At 41.9% G+C, this 19,861-nt stretch overlaps 1 protein-coding gene across 17 annotated transcripts in view; it reads right to left on the bottom strand.

The window, feature by feature from the left end:
* The window catches only part of ZBTB20 (zinc finger and BTB domain containing 20), a 449,521-nt gene that overhangs the window by 26,875 nt on the left and 402,785 nt on the right, over nucleotides 1–19,861 (bottom strand). For 14 of the 17 annotated variants that reach the window (XM_018074633.2, XM_018074632.2, XM_018074635.2 and 11 more), the window contains 2 exons: nucleotides 7,527–7,623; nucleotides 152–339 (listed from right to left, as the gene is read on the bottom strand). Coding sequence is in view for 2 of the 17 variants with exons in the window: in XM_008922512.3 (XP_008920760.2) it covers nucleotides 152–339; nucleotides 787–887 (289 nt within the window). In the remaining 15 variants the exon portion in view is untranslated. Of the gene's footprint in view, nucleotides 1–151; nucleotides 340–786; nucleotides 1,172–2,113; nucleotides 2,173–7,526; nucleotides 7,624–19,861 lie in introns of those variants that run through there. The other 3 variants (XR_001920906.2, XM_008922512.3, XM_018074630.2) reach the window with 2 other exon arrangements.

The raw sequence follows: 19,861 nt of genomic DNA on the forward strand, positions 1-19,861 counted from the left end.
TGGTAATTCCCAAAGAAGGGTGAAGGTAAGCCCTGAGGAAGTCCTGCTTATGACATTATGGAAAGAGCATCCAACTGGAAAACCTGGTCCACAATAGGGAACGTGTTTTCAAGAACCCCAGCACAACCCAGCAGCATGTTGGTGTACTCACAATCAGATGACCCTGTGTGTGCGTGCAGGTTTGTTGGTGAATGTGGAAAGTGGATGAGGGCCGGGCTCAGAGACGGAACAGCTTCAAGGTTCAGGCAGGGAAGGCCCGGCTTGGCGCTGCATGCACCCGTCTGAGTAATCTCATTCTCCTCAGACGCCTTCTGGTTTTCAGCTGTCTTGGGTTTCTTCCTGAAAATAAACAAAGAGACCTTTGAAGGGACTGACTGCATATTTGGGAAAAGGCATTTTTAGAATCTGTTAAAGATAACTTTCTTCCCCCACCACCACCCCCCTCTCGCCTCTCTTTTCCCTTACAGGGAAGGAGGCAGAGAAGACTTTCCTCCATGCTTCTTGTTTGGAAACAAGCTGCTCCTTGTTTTGACTCTGATGCAATGGCCCTGAGACTGTGTTACAGCAAATAGGCCAAGCACGAAGCTCCTCATTCTGCCCCTACTGATGACATATAAAATGAAACTCGTCCCAGTGGTTTAGACAGTTGGAGCTCCATTTGACAAATATTAACCAAGGCTGTAGCATTCTGAATAGAGAGAGTTATACAGAAATCTAACAGCATTGTCTGAAAAGCAAACAAATATGCAAGTTTCCAGTTCAAAACAAATCAGTGCAGAGACTCACTTTGTAGGGAAAAACTGAAGCAATTTTGAGATGCAGAGATCATCTAAGTAAAGCATGAAGACTTGGAGCCTGGAATAATGGTCTGTGAGCACTGTGCACATGAGCTCTCAACACCGTACTTGATCCAGGACCTCCAAGGAATTAAGCCTCAGTGGTACATCATCAAGCAGGTAGTCAATCACCACCTTAGTTTCCACAGATGGAGAAACTGAGGTATGAGGTGACGTGGCAGGTTTTGCATCGCACAGTGAACACTCTGAACAGGGTCCCTCTGTTTCCCCTGCTCCGTTACACAGGTGCAGGTGCTCCCTCCTGTGCTCCCCGAGGCCAGTCGCTGCCCAGCCAGGGGCACTGCTGCCCTGGCCCGGGGCACGCCGATGGCACCCCGGCAAACATTCGGCAGTTCCCACTGCAGCCAGGCGGAGAACTGTGGGTCACACTTGGAAAAGGAGCAACAAGAGGTGCGGAGGCCGAAGACATCCAAATAAAACGCCGCTATCTGCTGCTGACACTCGAGGTGCGAGCAGCGGCGGATCCCCCCGGGAGTGGGGGGGTCATCTCATCCTTCCCGGGGCAGCGCCTCACACTGCTGGGCGACCACGGTGTAGGGGCAGCGTCCGGCCCGAGCACGGGCCGTCCCAGAGCACAGAGGTGTTGCTGAAGCCCAGGCAGCGCTGCCCTGCGCCCCGCACACACAGTCCTGCTTCCCATCTGCGGGCACAGCCCTTCCCAACAGGGCTGGGCTCTCCTCCTGAAGGACCAAGGCGGGAGCCCCTTATTCCCGCACGCCCTTGCCCTCCTGCACCCCACCCAGGACGGGCGGCGTGCAGATGACACGCCAAAACACGGCGCTTGAGAGCCAGAGCGGCCCTCTCCGTAACTCGATGTTACAGCAAGGCAGGCCCCGTTCCCGCGGGGGGCGAGGAGGGGCAGCCCGGCCCGGCCGGTTACATAAAGGCGTTACATAAGGGCGGCACGCCCGGCCGGGGGCAGGGCCGGGCCCGCCGCCATTCCCCGCGCCGCCGGCGGGGGGCAGCACCGGCCCGGCCCGGCCCGGCCCGGCGCACAGCCCGGGCGAGGGGCAGAGCGGGCAGAAAAACTGCAATTGTAATAATAAAGAAAAGTTAAACGGGACAAAAAGTAATAAAACAAATCCCCCTCCCCTCGCCTTGCAAAGCCTCCCTCTCTCTCGGAGGTGCTGGGCCGGGTTGGCCGTCGGCACCTGCCTTGGGCTGCCCGGCGCTGGAGGGATGCCCTGGGCAGGAAAGGGCGCCCTGTCTCAGCGGGACGGGGTTCCGGGGCGCGGCCGGGGAGCTGAGCTTCGCACATGAGGCATCGCCAATGGGGGTCACACCGATAACCCCGCAGCTGCCGGCAGCCCTGATGTGTTTTGTCTTACTGGGGCTACAAACCCCCACGCCACGGGACGGGCCAACGGCACTGCTGCTGTGAACTACGTGTCTGTAATCAACATGCTCAAAATACACTGGCTAAAATCTAATCTGATTTAAAACAATAGCACATGACTATATGGACCTTACTTAAAGTTGTAGAGGTATAGAAAGGGGCCGAGCTGATTTAACTCTATTTTAAACAGAAGGAAAATGAAAGCATTTAAAAGTGTATTTTTTTGCATGAAGAGTAAACAGAGCATCTTGTCACTCCAAGCTTGGGTATCTATCCGTCTGTTCCCCTTTCTGTCATGGGAAGGATCCATCTTTTGCAACGCGAATGAGAATGCATGAGACATAGAGTTTGTATGTGGGCACATATATTTTGAAGTACGTGGACTGCATATGTTTTGTTTGTAACAGTCTGCATGGATCCTTGGCATACGAACTCTGGCACACCTTCACACATGCCTCATTTCCAGATCCCATGATGTTCCCATGTGTAGCCAACATGCACTAGGGACTGCAGGAAATCTGTGTGCAAAACAATGGGGGTTTACAGCACTGCTACCCAAGCAGCTTTCAGATAGCACATCTTTTTGTCCAGGCAGCAAAGGATGTATGTAAGGCTGGACTCTGGATGCACAGGGCAATGAAGTTCCTTGCACCTGGAAGCTGAACTGCTGTTTTTAGGGTATGTTTTCAGCTCAGAGTTAAGCCAAGTTACATGCTTGGAATACAGCCTCTGACTCCAGCTCTACCCACACACAAAGCCACCTACCCTGGGCAGGACATTGCTGTTATTTGCAGGGTAGAGGCTTAGTCCAAGTAAACATGACTTGTCAGCCACTAGCACAGCCAGAGTTGTGCTGTTAGACCAAGCACTGACTGATGCTTCATCCTGTGGCTGATCCTGTGTGTGCCTCCCAGGCCTTCAAAACTCATTACAGGGATAGGTTAAAAAATGCTATAGCAACAGGTAGTAACACCAAGGAGACTGTGCAAAGGACCCCCTGCTTCTTCCTTTCCAAAGCCATATATTTTCTACTTTGCTCTTAAGGCTGACACTGTGTTATCAAGATGCTCGTTGTCATCACTTTTCAACATCAGAGTCCTGCAGCTTGATGACTTGTGCTTACTAGGACGGTAAGAATAGCAATGATGCTGACTGGCACCAGAGACAATACCTCTCCACAGCAGTTCATTTCTCTCACTGTTTAGACATGTTCGGCATCTCAGTACCACCTGAAAGGAACACAGGCTTCCATAGGAGAAAGGCTGAGTAATGGAATCAGCCAGGTCAGTTAAGGATCTAAAGAAAACTTTTCAGAAAAGAAAAATCCTGGAGACACTGTGATCAAAACTACCTATGAAGAAACCCAAACAAAGTTCTCCACTCTGCAATGTCAGACTGCTGTTGCCAGCAAAGGCAAAGGCAGAGCAATCCTGCTGTTGTTGTAAGTATATTGCTATTCTTTTGTTCTACCTTATCACCCATATAGAAAGCTCCTATTGCTATGATCTTCACCTATATATTCTAATTAAATATTCTTACATTCTCTTTCATAGTCTACTTCTATTGCTATGTTATTACTATAGTCTTCATAGGGAGAGTTGTTAAGTGCTGAATCAGGTTGTCATACCTCCATCCTTGGAGATTTTCAAAACTTAATTGAACAAGGCTCTGAGTAACCTAATCCAACTTGGAAGTCAGCTCTGTTCTGAGCAGGGAATTGGACTAGACACCTCCAGAGGACCATTCCAACCTAATTTTTTTCTGATTGCACACTTCTCCTATGAACACTTCCATCAGCAAGCTCTCTAATATATCTCCAAGTTCCAGAAGCTTAAATAGCACACTAACTCTGGAAGAGTATGACTTGTTATAGCACACTAACTGTGGAAGAGTATGACTTGTTATAGCTACATGAAAAACCCTGAAAGAACAAGTGTAGGAGTGAGAATGAAACAAGTAATAAATATTGTTCATGGAACCTTCCCTAACTATACCTACTTATGTACCACCTCTGGATTTCATTGATTGGCAACCCTATGTGATTATATCAGTATTAAGGGTCAGTTTACCTTGCTACTTTAGTTCTTGTGATTATGTTCCTCTCTACAGACTAACCCTGGAAACAAGATGTTTACTATTTACTTGTTAGGGCAATAAAAGTTGCAACTTATTTGCAAAAGACTTGGGAATGTGCTCTTGGAGCAAGGGGCTCCATTCTGATATCCAGTTATCTCTGAGCTCCTTCTCCACGCACACGTGTGGTGCGTTACAGGTCCTTTCCAATATTGCACTCATTCTTAAAATAATCAGAGGGCCATCATCGTCTTCGCTTCTTGTGAAGGACAGCAGAAGGCCAATATAGCAAAGAGACGGCACTTCTGTACATGGACCTGATGCACAGAATACCAGAAGTTGGGGACAGAAAAGATGCTGACCTTTCTAAGACTAATCTGAGTCTAGAGGGTCACTGCAGAATTTGTATTTGCTACTGATTTACAAGAGATTCATCCGGTCCATTTCTAAGCATCCTACCTTCTCCATCTCTTTAAATTTGCTGTCCTATGTCCAGGTACTTTTTTTGGTATTCACTTTCACCATTCCCTTATATTTATTGTGTTTGTTTTCATTATGTTAATTTACACCACTTAAAATATATTCCCTTTTTTCTTCATTGTATGTTCTCCAGTACCAGTATTAGGCTAACTGCATCCACTGTCATCCTCGAACTGAACTGGGCATATCAGGACTTGCCAGCTCATGTGTAAAGCAAGATTTACAATCATTGCCATAATTTTATTTCTGTTTGCTGTCAGTATCTTCATTGCACCGAGATATTCCCTCCTGTCCACATACTTTAACACTGCACTATCATACAACAAGGTCTCAAGTGAGGGGCTACTCACAGTGATGCAGTGGCTGCAATGATCTGGGCTGTAAACTAGAATTGGCTCCTTTCTGTTTAATTTGAAGGCAGAATGGGTAATATTTTGGATGTCCTAACCTCAAAGCTATCTAGAAACTAATTACTACTTTTGAGCTTTGGAATGCCCTGCTACACTTCCCCTTTCTTGCTGCCACTCTTGCATACAGCTTTCTCTCCCTCAACCCTCCACTTGCTCTCCACAGTTGGAATGAATTTCCCCTGGATGAGTTAACACGTTCTCACAGCAGGGCCAGCAAACCAGGTCCCTGTCAAAAATAGACAATGTATGTTGTACTTCTCACCCAGCAGCTATAACTAATGCTTGAACCTTCCCTTACAAGGGGAACAGCTCTCTATTCTGCAGAGACACCAGGTTAGCAATGAACAAATTAGCTCAGGTATAGGAGCCAGTGTAGCCACGCAGAGCCCACAGTAGCATCCTGCCTCTCAGGGGAAGCTATGATAATGTGACTGCATGAGAATAATACTACATAATGAACAATAATGAGGCAGTTTTCAGCCTCTGAATACAGGGAGGGCTGGGTCACCAACCAGACCTTTGTTCATCGCACATTAAACAGCACGGAGGGAACACACCACAGGGTTGCTGATGTTGTTATGAGTGTTGCTGCTGGCTGAGTCTGCCCACCCATGTTCCAGGCATTATTTCACCTCCACACAGATATGGCATCACCTTACAGTAAGTGCCCTCAGGTCAGAGATGCCTGTAGTGTCCAAGCACTGCACTTAACTCACTGGTGTACAGTTCGTTTGTAACCTTAGTAATTCACAGAGGCTATATATAATTGAAAAAAAACCTCCAGCTTTTCAGATCCTAAAAATAAGAGTGTGAAAATAGTTCATGTCTGATTTTAAGTAATATTTTTCCTGAGTCTTCTGCTGCACATTCTTCCTCTGCCTGTGTGCGGCTAACACAGCTCCTGATATCAGTGCTTATCACTGCCAGTGTTGTGTCTCTTCCAGACGTGACACTGACAATACATATTTAGAAACTGACAAAGTAAAGAGGGAGAGAGATGAGCACAATCATAGAATATAAAAAAAAAAAGGCTCGAAAGAACAACAAAAAGCACTGAAATCTGCCCAGAGACCTCACCTCAAAATTCAGGGCACTCTGAATGCCAGAACTGAGGGTGAAGTTTCCCAAGATGGGCTGGCTTTACCTGAGCCATCACAGTTTTCCTGCCAGAAGTGTTGTTCAGTAGTTAAAAGTCCTGCACAGGCTGACTGTCTGAATATTCACGGAGCTTCTCTGATGATTTTGCAGCCACATTGATCTTCATGCTGTTACAGCTACATGACTGGCAGTTTGTTTAAAATCTCTGATTGCAAGTTTGTGTCATACAATGGAAAACACAAACTCCTGAAAACATCGCCATAAAATGTAATACGAAAGAGAAATCCCAGCAGAACACTGCAAAGCAAGAATGGGAGGCATGGAGAACTGACAAGAGAGACCCAATGTTCTAGTGCAATAAAAGCCTGGAAAATTTAATCAACACAGAAAAGTAAAATAAACTCCAAAATCCCTTACAGGAGACTGATTAACATAATTAAATTAAACTCAGAGATTAAGTTAGAGTGAAATTTGCTGTGTCTTTTTTAGGCCTGAAGAGGGGTTTACATGCCCCCAGACTTGTCTGTTTTTTCCGTTTCAACCACAAGTCTCATGAAAGTTGGGCCCCGACTACAAAACTTGCCTGACTTAAAACCTCAGAGCATCTCGGCCACAGCAACACTGTGACAATACTGGCAAGTACTGAGAATTGATCATAAGAATTCAAAAATATGGGATCTACAGGGGAAAATACCGCAAATAACAGACAAGTGGTCATTTCAGAGCATAATAAAACCACAATGCAAAGTCAAAATTCTCTCAGACAACTTTACCTATATAATCCAGCCAAATCTTACAAATCATAATGGCCTTAAATCATAAATGACTCAAGGCCTGGAAAGAATAGTGTAAACCTTTAAGGAGCTGCAGTACATTTCATCTGTATTGCCTGAAACACCAGTGAGAGAAAAGGTGTCTCATTAAAAAGTTATAAGAATAAAAAAGAAGATAAACACTCCAAAGACAAACATGGATGAACCAACTAGAACAGCATGAACTAGAGCAGTAAGTAGGGAGAACCTGCCAAAGTAAAAGATACAAGCAGATCAAACCAGCCATTGCTGAACTATGCTGTGAGGCTATGGCTTAAATATTTAACAGTTTTTTATTGACATACTTTTTGCCCACATATTTCCTTGCAAATTTCAAAAGCAAAACTTAGTTTACCCTCATCAGTAAGGCTTGCAGGTGCTGCAGCTTGGTTTTGTTTTTTTAAGATGTCTTTTTTTTTGCTGAACAAGAAGTCTTTTATAAGAGATAAAATATACTTACAGTGGTTTCCAAATGGTATCACTCTTCAGGTAAATTACTCCAAGCCTTGGACCTAGTGCAGACGTTCATTGGGGCAGGGAACAGAGAGAGGCTGTGTCTGTACCAAGAAGAATCAAAAGGAAAGGTCAGGGGCAAATAATAATTATTTAATAAAAGCAAGAAAATTTGCTACAACGCTAACTGGCATTCTCCACTGTCAGTACAGCTGGCTGCAGCCTGGTAGCACCAGATTCTTCCTGCTTCAATCCCTCCAGCTCTGGCTGCAAATTACCACAGAGTCAGTCCCCAGTTATCCCAGGCTGCCCATGCAACTAATCTGGTGAAGCGAGGAGGAGAGGGAGGATTAGACAGCAAAGTGCTATCAGTAGGATTCATTCTGAGAAGCGGCTCACTCTAATGGCATGAGCACGGAGCAGTGATGGGAGAGCTAGCACAAACTTGGCATACTCAAGTGCATCTCATCAGAACAACAAGGCTAGTCCTGTTCAGAGGAGCAACAAATGCTTCCTCAGGACTGAAAGGCAGGAAAAGGAAGGAAAAAATCCTCCTTCGTGTCTTTTGCTGTCTTCACATCACAAAAATGATGGCTCATATCAAAGCAGAAACCCCACTTATCTCCCATCAGCCACCAGGTCTACTGCAGTGGCACCAGGGAATTAACTTATTGTCAGCCTTGCAGGAAAGATTCAGCTCGGCAGCAGTTTTATCTCTGAAATCTTCTGAGCTAAAGAGAGAGTTGGAACCAGTGGACTAATATAGAATGGGATCCACAGAAAAACCTCAGCTCCAGTATTTATTAGAGGGTGATTTCACCATCCAGACCTAAGTTTTTGGAAGTATTTACATTTTTAGGGGACTTGAATGCCTCTCTAGACTTATAGAACTCTGCCTTTGCTAGCTTCCTATGATCCTTGGGTGGTTCATTGTGGATGTTGGAAGTACATCTGAAGTTAACATCCAGGGACAGAATTGAATCCTGCTTACTTCACTTATGCAAAGAACTCCCAGGACATCATATACAGTGAAGCCACTGGTGCTATTTCCATGAAGAAATGATTTTGCCTACTCTGATCAGACAAGAAAAGCAAATATTTGCTTTATCAAAAAAATCAAGAAGGTGGACAAAAAATGATAAGAGATGTAATTGTTATTTCACAGGTAGCTAATGTCACTGTGCAAGTTGGAATTTATCTCTGTAAATGCAAAACAAGAAAAAAACTCCACTGTTCATGCAGCAGGAACACAGGAATGAGTGCCAACAGACACAATGAAGGATTTTAGATGACACTGTAATAATGTACTTCACAAAATATACATTCAGTTTTATGTGCAATTCACACATTTTGTAATGATGATGATTATTAGTGACTGGGATAGATACTACATACTGATTTCAACAGGCCACATGAAACCTGGCAGCTACACTTCACAGGGGCTCAAGCAAACACTTTCTTTGATTCCAGTTTTTGTAGGTTCTTCCCTCTTGGAGTCTGCTTTGAATTGCAAATTAAGTAAATTCAAACACACACACACACACACACACACACACACACACACAAAAATCCTCAACTTAGCCTAAACCTCTGAGTTTCACCAGGGCTTGGGAGAGGAACCATATGTCAGCATCAGGTTAGCTCAAAAGAATTACATAAAACAGTGACACCTTTCACCAGTACCAAGAATTGAATTTCAAAGGTGCAGCAGCGCCCAAGGATTCTGTAGATTTAAGCCCTTGCTAACACTCAGCATGGCTTACTTTCAAGCTCTCCTTCCCACTTCCATATACGCCCCACCTGTTCTATTAATGCTGACCTTGTTTCTTTTATCCACATTGCACTCATAGGTCTGTCTTTTATCTGGCTATTCCTCACCTTTTTAAGGCATAAATCCCATGTGCCTTAACGACTGCCTAGTACTTCAGTTAACATGCATTTTTAACTTGTACTAGAAGCAGAAAAATCACAGGATTGCATCTTTAGTCTTTACTTTGCAGAACTCCTGCTCACTTCACTCCTAATTTCACACAAGAGAAGCCTAAGAACTGCATGTACTAATCCTACATATTTTGTCACCTCTCTTTTTTTGTCATTATTGCTCTTCTAATCTCTGGGATCCCAATCCAAGTGGTTCTGTCTTGTAGCACTGCCTAGCACTCAATCTGGCTTCACATCAAGGGTCAGGCAGACAAGTTGTTAGAAATGGGCTGTTCAAAGTCTTCTACAAAATCTGGGCACAGGAATCTCTGTGAAAGGCAATACTTAAAATATCTCCATTTTGCTCCATATTTTTTTGCTATGGCCTGGGAAGAGATATCTCTTTCCTCCAGTGTAATGAGCATAAAGCACAGAGATCCTCATCAGTTGTTAGGTACTTTTTAAATATGTAAAATCAGCAAAGCTGATGGTGTTTCTGAAGACATGGGGGGTGCAACAGAGAAGGAAACACTTCAAGTTTTTCTAAAAGACTTAATCTTGGGAGAAGTTAGAGGAGAAGGATATTTGACCATAAGAGAGGCAAGCAGGACAACAGAGGAATGGGATGCATGACAGTGGGTTAAGTAACTCCTTCCCTCTCTACATGGGCTTCTCTATCCAGAAAAGGAAAGCATTATGTTCCTGCTCCATGAGGTACTGTGTGCTTAATTAAGATTTTGGAGGATAAGTTTTCTGCATGAATGCATTCCAGAAGTGCAGACTTTTATTACTTAAATATTCCCACTAATGGTAATAACTTGGGCATTTTATATATGCTCACTTTTATCCCACCTTGATCTTTCCAAGTTTTATCTGTTAATTTAGAGGGTGTAAGAAACATTAATTCTATCAGTGTTTTTATTAAGGAAGGTCCCTTTTATGATAGCAGTGATGTACTACAGATTGTGATTTAAGATGTACACTTTAGGTCAGTTTTATACTGACTTCAGTGCAGTTGCAGTGGGCATAAAGTCAGGAGAAAATGTGGTACTTTACATAATAGTGCTGATGATTAATGGACTCCAGGACCATAACTCTGTATTCTTAGGCACTGATCGTTCTTCTCCCTCCTGAAATGTGTGTCTTGACCCTTTCATCTCTTGTTAGCTACCTTTCCAGAGCTGTTCATTAATCAGCACCATTGATCTGATGTGGTCTGTCATATTGTATTACTTAAAACACACAGAAGCAATCACTGGCCTGACTCTGCTCCTTACACAACACACCATCATATTTCCTTTACAGATGACTTAAATATTATAAACATCAATTTACTGCTGGTGCTTGGTCCTGAAATTGGCTTTTTCTAGATTGGTTCCCTGCAGGACATTTCTGTCTCTCCCCCTGGATGTACTCCCGTCTGCTCAGAGACACCATCAAACACCTTCAATATTCCCAGTTTGTTAGGGGCACTCGTATGTCTGACCAGCAAGGGACAGTCATGAAAACAGCCCTTTTTTTGCTTGAGACCTGGTACCACAGCCTTCTGTTACTTTCTTGCAGTGAGTCCTGATCAAGCAGACTCAATTTTTTACTTAATTGCTATTTATTTTATCCCTGCAATAGTCTTTTCCCTGATATCTTCAGAATGCTGCTTCCTTCTGCCTTTCCTGTGATCCCTAGTAATGAAAAAATTAAAAGATGAGCTTCTTGTGAGCTTATTTCTGATTATTCTTATTTGCTGTGCTGGTACAGTGCTGTCGATCATGAGGCAATGAAAAATAACTTGCTTGTGCCTTAGAAGTTAGCATGTCTGATCTTAATTCACATATTGTACAGGTCTCCTGAGTAAGGTGGGGTCAGTTTTAATTGATGCTTTCACAGTCATGATATATTTTCAGACTGGGCTCTCTAAGCTAAATCTAATTCTTTTTTGGTCACTTTTTCTCTCTGGAAGTAGCAGAGGAGATGAGAACATCAGTGTTAGCCATCAATAAACATTCAAGAATCAACTTTCTGCATGAAGTGGGTTATTTCAGATGTATTTTAGTGTTTCTTATTCAAAAGAAGGTACATCCTCTGACTACGACTGACTACAGCATTTATGTTACAAGAACAAGGTTAGGCCACTGACTACCTGCAGGTAGATATCCAATCCCAGTGTCTTTATACAGAGATCAAGATGGACTGATATAAAAACCACCATTCCAACAGAGGCCAGAACTTGTGCCATAGAAAACATAAAAATTTAGCAACACATGACATGCTATCAGAAGGCCATAACTATGACTTTTTCACAATAGTCAAGGCTTCATTCAGGACAGGAAACTGCTCATTTTTGTATTCTACTGGGAACACTGTATGTCCACTATCAGTATGGTCTGAAATTCAGAAATTAATTTGTTAATGGATTAGACATTTGCAGAAAGACTGTTTAAAGAGGCTAGACTGCTCTAGCCTGGTAAAGGCAAATTTCCCACAAGGACATGTTTGCAATAGTACTAGGGAAAAAAATCTCTCCCTGAAGTCCCAGGGGGTACCTACTGAAATCCAGAATAGCAAAGTAGTCTGTAGGAAAGTCTACATTATGTTCCCACTTTTTGTCCCTCTATTATTTGTCTGCATCTGTTTCTTTTTCCCTTCTTTCACTGCCTTTTATCTGATAGTATAAAATTTCACTGCTCTTAAGCTGCAATTCTTTTCTTAAATTTGACTTTGGCACATGGAATAGGCATTTTTAAGGTCTCACTTTTGTCTGTTTATTCTTCTGGTATTCCGTTCTATTTCTAAGCAGTATTCTCAATGCAACAGCTACCCATACCTAAGAGCTCAGGTCAAAAAGGATAACTCTTCTCCTATTGACTTTCCTTTCCACTTCCCATGCCAAATGGCCCCTCCTACCAGGTACAGCAGTACAAGGCTTCAACCCTGAACATTTTGAAAAGTTCTCTCTCATTGAAGATCTAAATCCGGGTGCTGCCTATTTTCCATGAATGAAGATCTCATCATGCTTAGTGTGTTGGGTGTATAAACTCCACACTTGTAGGTGAGCCTGGTTAGATGGTGCCCAAGCACAATGTGTGCTGCCCTCTTGGCTGCACTGGCTACACCTCACTGTGGGTAGAGCAGGGTAAAGCCACGTTAGGCAGCGTTAAGCAACTGTTTGGACTTTGCACACCTGATTTGAAATGGTGAAGATAACTGACACCAGGAAGAGGCAAATAAATGTCAGCAGTTGGTGGGCTTAATGAGAGCAGAAGCAGGTCAACAAAAGTCCTGATATAACATTCAGCTAAAGATTTAAAGGAATACAAAAATCTATGATGCCAGACTGAACCATGGCAGTGTGTCAGACCACTTTTCACTAGTGGTAACACAAAGAAACAGTATTGTACACATATGTAGATATATACATATCCATTAACCATATATTTATATGTGTGTATAATTATATACATGATTATTAATTTAAAATTATCTTGTTCTGGCAAAACATTGCTGGGTATACAACACAGAATTCTCTATATTCCTACTATGGAACCTTCTCAATTGTACCTGAATGTTAAAACCACATACTTTCCAAAATAGTTCATTAAAGAGGGGTGTGACTGAGGCAAATAGATAAATTCGTAATTTTATGCTGCTGGTCAAATATGGAGTAAATCTTCTGTGCTCCTACGTAACCTTTTCTGGGAACAGATTGATCTGTGGGCAGTGCTTGTATGCTGGTAGCTGAATCTTGAGTGCTAGTTTTCTACAGATACTTAGAATTTACAGAAGCAGTTTGAGAGTATAAACAACCTCAGGCATTTATGTGCTGATGCTGTAGGTTAAAAGGTATGAAACTCAATGGAAGAGGTTAAGGTTTTGAAGCCATGAACACCGAGGATGGCCAGTGCAATCAGACTATTGCCTTGTTAATAAGAAGGCGGCACTTGGACAACACGACACTGCCTTAAGCAGGGTTCTCACAAAACCAAAGGTATAGTTGTGCTGCAATTAATACTGATGTTTCTGCAACTGAAATATGAGTTGCCATCACTGCAATCACCAGAGACAAAGAAAATGTGTAGAAATTAAATTGTTACAGTAATATATCCGCCTAAGCTACTGCTTTGGCTAGATGAGCCAGATTAGCTCATGACAGATGAGCTTCATGAACATTTCATTGCCAAGGAACCCTGTCAAAATATTGGTGATTTCTCCGAATCTGTTCAACATCATGGAGATGTCAAACGAAATCTGAAAGGACATTATTTTTCAGGAAGAACAAAAACAATGAAAGCATACGAAGAAAATGAGCTGAGTTTTTTCCTCCTTTCCTAAACGTTGCTTTAGTTTCATTGAATGCTGTCCTTACAAGTACTTTGGCCTAAATCCTGAAACCCTCAGTCCCACAGATGTTGGTGAAGTGAAGAAAGTACTGAATCTATTCTCAAAGAACAGATCTCCATGTTTTTCAGTAACCAGGTTTTCAAACTGAAAATGTATTTTCAACTAAGTGCAGGGACCATATAATCTCAACACAAAACACAATTTAATGAAGATTTACACTGTTGACACTGGTTCTGCCATACGACCTCCCTCCTGGTCACAATGGTACAGCACTTGATGCATCGATGTCTGGCCACCAAATTTGTGGTTCTTATGCTGAAAGATGATCTCAGTCACAAGTTGGAAGTACATCGTCATAAGTATGGAACGTGATACAAAATGGCAACTGATAAAAGTAATGAAATACTGGTTTTTTCACGACTTGTTGCTTGCAGAGACTATGAGAAACTGTTTACATTAATTAAAGGTATAATTCTCTGTAGGACAAGGAAATAAATTTCAGCTATAAATTTCCATGTATTTGATCCATTTGTCACAGAACCATCTCCATCAAGGTAAACTAGGAAATAACAATTTCACAGATACATCTGGTTTTCTCAAGCACCAAGATCCAGGTTATCAAACAGGTACACAGAAAAATTGAACACTCTTCTCCCCCCACAAAACCCAGCATCTTCTTGATGGAATTCTTCCCTCTCCCTGAGCTTTGATTATGCGAATTGTTTTATAAGGAGAGGAAGATGCTGGCATGATTTTTACCTGCCTTTACTAGAGGAAGGTTTATATTAAAAATCTTGTTTGCATGGATTCTGAGGGGTAAATTCTGAGACAAGGAATCTTTTCCTTAAGTTTTAAGATTCATACCACCACTGCCTGAATGCTGAGCTAAACAACTGCGTTACTGACAGTCACAAAAAATATTAAAATGATTTCTAACTTTTTTTTTTGTTTTGGATGACTGTCTCCTGTCTCTGAAGATTTCCCTTGCAAGTCATTCATTAAAGAGTTGGTAACCAACACAGTGAAAAGACTAGGTAAAAAGCACTGTGAACATGTTTTCTCATACCATTCTTCCTGTGTGTTTGCTGCCTCTGGCCTCAAACTGTACAAATGAAAGCTTGTTTGATTTATGTCAAAAACTATATATAAAATATCATAGGGGATCCACAGAGAAACAGAGTCACTGTGGGCTTTGGTTTCATTATCCATTGAGGAATAACTGACTACAGCCTTGGAGTATGAAAAACTGATCAAAGCCCTTGCTTCCTCATATGCAAAGAGAAACCCACTGTAGATTTCCTGTTTCATGCTTCAGTGCCAAAACACAATGAAAAAGTTCTAGATGAGCATGTGAATTATTCTAAAACATTGTTAAATCAAATCTGATGGTTATGCACATTTGTGAAACTCATCATTTGAAATGTCAAGTCACTGACAGCAGTGTGTCCTGAGGTGTGATGTATATTTGTGATAATTATTTGCTTTTTAAAGTTATGTATCATCTGCATCAAAACAGGATTTTTCTTAAGTATGCCTGAAATGTAGAGATGTCAGTGCCAGCTGTGTTATTCAGATCTGGGTTTTAAACACCCTGTGCCAGGAAAACACGGAGTCAGGATATGACTACAATACCATTTTTAAGGCACTCTGAGTTATTTTTCACTTTTCTCTTAAAACTGTATGCAGTGTGGTTGATGGAGAATGATTACTAGCATTAATAGTAGCTGCAGTGATTTCTACTCTGTGCAGTATATGCAGCATGATGCATTAAGGAAAATAGCATAGCAATAATTGTTGTTATTCTTACTTCAGTATTAGCAAATGATAAACTCTTGGGATTTATTGGAATTCAGTATTCAGATCTCTTCTGTGGCTCTGAGAGGCCTCTTCTCTGGTCATTTCAAAACTTTTTTGAATGAAACTGAAGGCAGTTGGCTCTGTTGTTGGGTAAGTTCTGCTAACGTAGGAGGGCTGTCTCCTGAGTGTTAAAAAGACCATTTGCAAATCTTCAGCATCTTCTTCCTTGACAGCAGAAGTTACTACACAGAATGGTTAAGATGATGCTGAAATGAAATTTTACAGGAGATCCACAATCTTCCAACAGGAGACAAGGTAGGGAATGGCAGTGACTTGAGGTGACCCAATAGCAACTTCCCCACCTTTTCTTTCTGGAAAGTGACACCGTAAATCAGCACCCCACCAGTGTCTGAAGTCAATCTTTTTTCCTATCAGAAAAGAAATTCTGTGAGGAGACTGCAGAGAATCTGGCAGCTACCTTACTCCTGCTATTTCCTGACAGAAAATGTTATAAGAAAATTGCCCAGATGAACAAAATTATCAGGGCGCTTGCAGATATTCTAATCTGTGCCATGACCGGCAAGAAGTACCATAGGAGATGGATCAGGAATCTTAGCTGTAGGGGAGCTCAGAGCTATTCTAGTTCAATCAGATTTCACAATTTGCTCTAATGAAGACTGCTGGCAGAAGTTCAAAGCTACTCCAGGTCTCGACTCTCCCTCCACGTTACTATAAAAATGTCTGTAGAAGTGTTAACTGCAGAGGAGCCAAAAGTTGTTTTGGTTCCAGCCTTTCCCAGCAGGAGTAACTGAGAAAATAGAGTAGGAGTGCTAGTTCTACTCACAGCTCCCTCAGCCTCCTGTAGAACACCAGAGACGTTGCTGGGAACATGGCAAAGTGTGCCCAATGCTGTCACCCCTCAGAGCTCCTGCAGCCTCAGCCACTCCCTCCAAACACCACTGACACAGATGCACTGGCTCAGTAACTCCAGAAGTCTTTGGAATTGCCATCAACCTCAGCTGCTGATAACCTGAAGGCTGTTTGAGAGGCAGCAGGTATCAGGAGGATGGCTGTGTTCAGCCAGCATTGATTTCTTCAGCCTTTTGTCTGTATCTGCTTTCTGTCTCATTTGGAGGTGGTTACTGTTACTACACGTAGCATGAATCATGTCTCCGTTAAAAAACAGAGCTTCAATTGTCTTACATAACCCCTGGTAACTGCATGTCTAATAATAGCAAGCCATTTCCAGGTAGGGAATCTGTCTGTGTCCCAGACCAGACACATCCACATGCACGCACACACACATATTCATATTACTTTCTACACTTCACTTCTGGGAAGGAGTGAGCTTTTCACATGCAATATGACAGTTCTGAGCTGCAGGACCAGACAACTATTATTTTGAAATGCCATTTTCACTTATTGAGAAGCCAGTCCAGTACGTGCAACTTGCTTCTCAGCCCAAGCAGCAAAAAGGAGCAAAACCAAAACCCGACAGCTCTGTTTGGTTTTGAGTGACCATTGAATGGTGAGGGCTATGGTTGAATCCTGGCCTGAAAGCTTGAAACTTTCTAGATTTTAACTCTCCTTCTGTCTCTTAGGGAAGGCCCACATTTTAATCAAGTTGGTACTTCTCATAGTTCTGACGAACCTTATTTTTCCTCCTCTCAGTTTCCCCCTTGGAAAAGTAAACAACAATACGCAATTCCCTCATTACTGCCAGCCTAATGGAGAATGGTGCAAATTAATGATGACGTCTTCAAATGAAACTTCTTTATAAATTGAAAATATAATTATTTTTGTAATCCATGAGTGGTCCACAGAAAGGAGGAGTTTCTGAAGATTACTATGGTGTCACAAAAAATCTGAACTTTCATTCAGTAGGAGGTTAAAGAAGAAATTTTCACTGGCAATGTCGCTGCTTTTCTGTGAGACATTGAGCTGCCCGTCCTTTTCCCAACGAGACAACATTCTTCTGCAGAGAAACATGATTCAGGTCCATCAACTATAGTATCCTGATTTTGGTGAATAACAAACACAAGACTCTTCAAAGGGAGGGAATCACAGAATCATAGATATCTCGAATTGATCGTATGAGGATCATCGAGTCCAATTCCCTGTTCCTCGCATGACTAAAACTAAATCATATAACTATGAGCGCCATCCAGGTGCTTCTTGAACTCTGAGGGGCTTGGTTTGCAAATAGTGTGGTTCTAGACTGTTTCACAAGGTTTTCCAAAGAAACCTGTTCCTTCTGACCTCTCTTGTCATCAATCACCATATCCAGGCATCTCAGATTGGATTATATGGTATTACCAATGTAAGAGCCAGGCTTCAGTCACCCTAAACTTCTATATTATCTCAGTGTAAGAGAGGAATTGAAGGCAGGGATTTGGTAAATCAGTTTCACTTCTGAATTTGTTCAGCTTTGAGATTTCAGTTTAGGTTCATTTCTTCACATTGTGTGAATAAAACACACGTGAATAAGCAGTTAAAAACTTAACCGATCACATATAAAAAATGTTCTCCTTGAGCTTTCATTTCTAAATCTATTATCTTTCTTAGCTTGGATAATCTTTCTTGAAAGTTTGCTGGGATTATTTGAAAACAATAAAACTTAGTGGATCAGATGTCAGAATCTGGTTCTATGCCTACTTCTGATCAAGACATACCATATAGCCAGGCAGTATCTTTGAGAAATCATACTTTCCTATTTCTTGGGATCTATGGACAATGACTAACAATTTGGTATTGTTATTCTGGGATCAAGTGTCTTACTTCTTGGATCCACAAATCACCTTACAGTAAAGTCCGAAATGAACTAAACATAAATTGTATTTGAACTCACAAACTGACTGGTCTGGCCAACAATTGAAGACCAGCTTTCATGGATGCCCTCCCACTAAGTCTGTGATACTCATATGATCTCACACAGATTTCTTTTGGTGCAACAGGGAAAAAATTGGACTGGTACTTTTATTTGTTATCAAATAAAAGCCTATGGTTCAGCAGCAAAAAAACCCAAATCAAACAAGAAACCTGCTGAGTTGTAAACTGTAGGTTATCAGTGTCGTGCAGTCATGAGCTGACTGTGTTACTGCTCTAGGGTAAGAAATTCTTACCTTTTCTGTAGGAAGTCAAATTAATTTGCCTTCACCGTCTAGTAATCCCCTTGTCAAACAGGAAGAAATTCAGATATTGGCCACTCTGCATTACAACATATTATTTAGAAAGTTGAAAGAGAGAAGCAAATGGAAACCCTAGAACATGCATCAGTTGCTGAACTTTCAGCATTCCTGCTAAAAAAACAGTATTGCCCAGATTCCAGCTAAACATCTGAGAACACAATTGATCTTGTGCACTCAGGTTATTTTTGTTAGGGCTGAAACTCCTGTAGGAAACACTTTAACTGGTGACCCAGTAAAAGGTTAAACAAAAGTTGGACTCAAGTTTACAAAGCCATCTGAACTGGCTTCAAGTAGACATGAAACATCTATGCATCTGGAAAACGGAACTTGCAATTGACTTTTCTGTACCATCTGCTCTCAAGAACATTTTCTGCTTGGGAGTTGCATAAACAAGGAAAAAAAGCACACAAACAACTTCCTGTACCATGTTTTTGGTCACTTGTAATGACGCATTACAAAGCAAAGCAGCTAAATATGCACAACTGTGCCTCACTCCAGATGACAACATGTATTATATAAGAGTAATGCCTGACAGAAAGACACTTATTTTAAGATATCATGACACAAAGAGCACCCAAGGGGAAATATTCACTACATGTGAGAGTTGGGGGCAAGTGCCAGGGAGAGTTTTGCCTCCATCTCAAATGGCCAAGTGTAGTTCAGAAAAATCAAAAAGAGGACTTTTTTTGGCTTACAAAGTAAAATGACAGAACTTGTTGCACCTTCTTCTGTACAGGGGAATTTAACTTGTAATGAATGTAAGCTTTTTGTTGTTATTTAATGTCACTTTGATGCGTTTTAGATTCAAAATTATTCTTATCCCAAAAGCTTTCAAAAATATAATTTGTTTAGACTAGCTTTGTTTGCCTGTTGGGAAGCCATGGCCTGATTTAATCTTGTATTGTGGCATAAATAAAACAATATCCACAGGAATTAGAGTAGTTTAACCAGAATAAAAATATCTACCTCTCCAAATGAGTCCCAAGCCTTTAAAACTGTGTATGTGTTGGCCTCTCTCTTTCCAGTGACTGCACTAATGGAATTTCATGGAGACATATGGGGAAAACCCAGTACCTGTGCGAACACAGGGAACTGCTGAAGG

Source organism: Manacus vitellinus, unplaced genomic scaffold (genome assembly GCF_001715985.3).
Source record: "Manacus vitellinus isolate BGI_N305 unplaced genomic scaffold, ASM171598v3 scaffold_28_pilon, whole genome shotgun sequence".
Lineage (NCBI taxonomy): Eukaryota > Metazoa > Chordata > Aves > Passeriformes > Pipridae > Manacus > Manacus vitellinus.